This window comes from Vombatus ursinus, unplaced genomic scaffold, assembly GCF_900497805.2.
Source record: "Vombatus ursinus unplaced genomic scaffold, bare-nosed wombat genome assembly UNPS02000751.1, whole genome shotgun sequence".
NCBI lineage: Eukaryota > Metazoa > Chordata > Mammalia > Diprotodontia > Vombatidae > Vombatus > Vombatus ursinus.
The window spans coordinates 1-3306 of NW_020940529.1; the positions used below are offsets into that span (position 1 = coordinate 1).

Sequence of the window (3306 nt, forward strand, 5' to 3'; positions counted from 1 at the left end):
ATGAACAAGCATTTTTCCAGGTAAACTTTATTCTGTAGAATAGAATTGCAAATTAATTTTTGGTGACTCATGTCATTACTTTTTTGTGGGTACTTTTCACTAGAGAGGTCGATCGCATTTTCTAGTTATTCTGGTTATGAATTTCTGGCCTTAGAAGAATTTAACTACACTCAAAGTATTATTAACATCATAGAACTTGAAACTACTGTGGAGATCATCCAGACAACACTCAAATTTTTAGGGAATGGAAACAAATACCCAGAAAGGTGGAATAATTTATCCAAGGTCATAGTAGTGACTAAGGAAAGTTAACTCTCCTTTTAAAATTGCTCCATTGAGCTCAGATCCATAATATTTTTTATGATTAAAATTGTAATGGATTACTGATTCATATAGTCAAACTCCCCTTGAATTTTTACATATTCATGTATATGTACACATATATTTATCTCTGTGTGTTCATATATACACATATATATGAAGCTGTTACTAAGATGGATTTTCAAATCACTACTATTTTAAAGGTTTGTGTAGTAGCTAAAATATAAAGACATAAAACTCATGTATTTAAAGTAGGGAAAATTGGTGGATTGTATTATCCTTTTATAATCCTAATTTTTTCTTTTGCTGGATTTTGAGGTGTGTAGTATGGTTGGATTATTAGATGAGAGAGAAGTGCAAGAAGTAGAGTTCTCCTCTTTTATTCTCTGTCATAATATTTTCAGTATAAACTTTCCTCTTAAGGCTTTATAAATGTCTGTGTTATTAAATTTTGACTTGGAAGATCTGTATACCTGAACCTCTGGCTTTTGTTCCCATGCACAATTTAGCTCTGATTCACTTTATTTGAAGACTTTGTGACTCTGTGAGCACAAGGATAGATTCGTTTTTAGCAGGAACTGGACATTTAAGTAAAACTTCAACACATTCTCATGCCTTACTTACACTTTCTCAAGTGACCATCACTCTACTCTCATATGATGAGTTGTGTTTCTATTTCTGCCTTATGAGGACCAGCCTACATAAATACGAAGTGATTCATATTCTTATTTTCTTAGAAATATCAAGTCCTTGAAGTACTGAAGAACATTTCCATATTCAATTACTTTATCATGATAGTCAATATGCTTTTGATTTCTTTCTCATTTCTAAAAACAATATCACATTTCAATTGGTAAACTTTACACAGAAGAACAGAAGTTACTTTAAACTGTTTGGTGGCACTGTGAACTTTATACTCCAGTGGGTTAGAGCCAATGGATAATTTTGAGGTTACAGTCATCATGTTTTGTACTGTTTTGTTTAGGAGAACATAAAAAAATGGTAGCAACTAATATCAACTGTCTGACCTCTACTGAACTGCAAGTCTGAAATTACAGAATACACCCACTCTTTGATTGTACTTAGAAAGTTAATACATAATTCAAAAGTTAATATTCTATTATCATGGACAAATTAGTACCATGTCAAAATTTAGCCTGACTAATAGATTATACACATACATACCTACCTACATACATACATACACAGACAAACAAATATGTGTATGACTATACATATGGATAAATGTGCACTGAAATTACACTGAAATGACAGGGTCAGTATATTTACTGCTTTATGGTCTGAAAAGTAAGTAATTAACAGAAAATAATTTTTTCTATTCTGTAGAACTTATACAATGTTATAATCCCTGGGAGTTATTTCACCTGAATAACTGAAGGTAAAGGTTACAAAAGCTGACAATAAAAACATTCTAATGATTGACATTTTAAAAAAATTATATTTTAACACTCTTAGGCTGAATGGAATTGTATAATACTGATTAGAAGGTTCCAACCAACATTAAACCTATGATCCTATGAAGTTATAATCTCAGGTAACTCCAAATCTATGACTTCAGGTTTTTTTTAAATGGCATTTCATACATTATACCAATCTAAACATTCAGTGTCCCAGAACAAGTGCAATAATTGATTTAGACTCTGGGTGCCGCTGTCCACCAATCACCAAGGGAAATTCAGTGAGAGGACCAGGATAACCTTTCCTGGGGCTGGGGCACAAAGCTCTGGGAGACCAAACACATGCACGGAAAGTAAGCACCCTAATTTCATGTGCTCCAGACTAAGGTTCAGGACACATACTACAGGAGGAAACATAAAATCCAAGAGCTAACCCAGCCTCAGCTGCAAAATAAGGTGAACATTTCTAAAGGAAACAATGGCTGCTGAACAAAACCACAGAGGTTGCATTCGGCGACTGCTGCTTTGTTTTCTCCTGGGGACTCTGTGGGAGATCAGCGCTGCCCAGATCCTGTACTCGATTCCCGAAGAGATGGAAAAGGGATCTTTTGTGGGCAACATCGCCAAGGACTTGGGACTGCAGCCAACGGAATTGTCAGAGCGAGGGGCTCGCATTGTCTCCAAAGGTAAGAAGGCTCATTTCGCTCTCAACGTCAGAAGTGGCAGTTTAGTCATAAGGGACAGAATAGACAGGGAAAAACTCTGTGCCCAGAGGACCCAGTGCTTGCTGAATTTTAATATCCTGGTTGAGGATGAACTGAAAATCTATTCAGTGGAGGTGGAAATAAATGACATTAATGATAATGCCCCTCACTTTTTAGCAGACGAACTAGAACTAAAAATCAGTGAACTCACATCTCCTGGAACCCAGCATCTCCTGGAAAGTGCATATGATCCGGATATGGGAGTAAATTCTCTACAGGGTTATGAGCTGAGCCCCAACCATCACTTTTCTCTGAGAGTGCAAAGCACAGACGATGGGGTGAAGTATCCAGAGCTGGTGCTGGAGCAGGCTCTAGACCGGGAAAAGGAACCGGATCTCCACCTCGTGCTCACAGCATGGGATGGAGGAGAACCTGTCCGTTCTGGCACTGCCAGAATCCGAGTGATTGTCCTGGATGCCAATGACAATGCCCCAGTGTTTACCCAGTCCATGTATACTGTCAGTGTTCCTGAGAATGTACCCCAGGGGACACTGCTGCTCACTGTGAATGCCACTGATGCAGATGAAGGAATCAATTCTCAGGTAAGATACTTTCAAGTGAAAAGACCAGGTGAAACCTCTCAAATATTCCAACTGAATTCTGTGACTGGAGAATTATCAACCTCACAAAATTTAGATTATGAAGTTGCAGAATTCTATGTGATAGAATTAGAGGCTAAGGATGGCCTTGGTCTCAAGGGCAAAGCTAAAATTTATGTCACAGTTCTGGATGTGAATGACAATGCCCCAGAAGTGACTATCACCTCTGTCATCAACTCAATCCCTGAAAATGCTCCCCCTGGG

At 37.5% G+C, this 3306-nt stretch overlaps 1 protein-coding gene across 1 annotated transcript; it reads left to right on the forward strand.

Moving 5' to 3' along the window:
* Positions 1–2080: 2080 nt before the first annotated feature.
* On the forward strand, positions 2081–3303 carry LOC114042756 (protocadherin gamma-A2-like; the record flags this gene model as incomplete). Its single annotated transcript, XM_027861461.1, has 1 exon — positions 2081–3303. A coding segment is annotated over exon 1 (1086 nt), but the record flags the coding sequence as incomplete, so codon positions are not given.
* Positions 3304–3306: the final 3 nt, after the last annotated feature.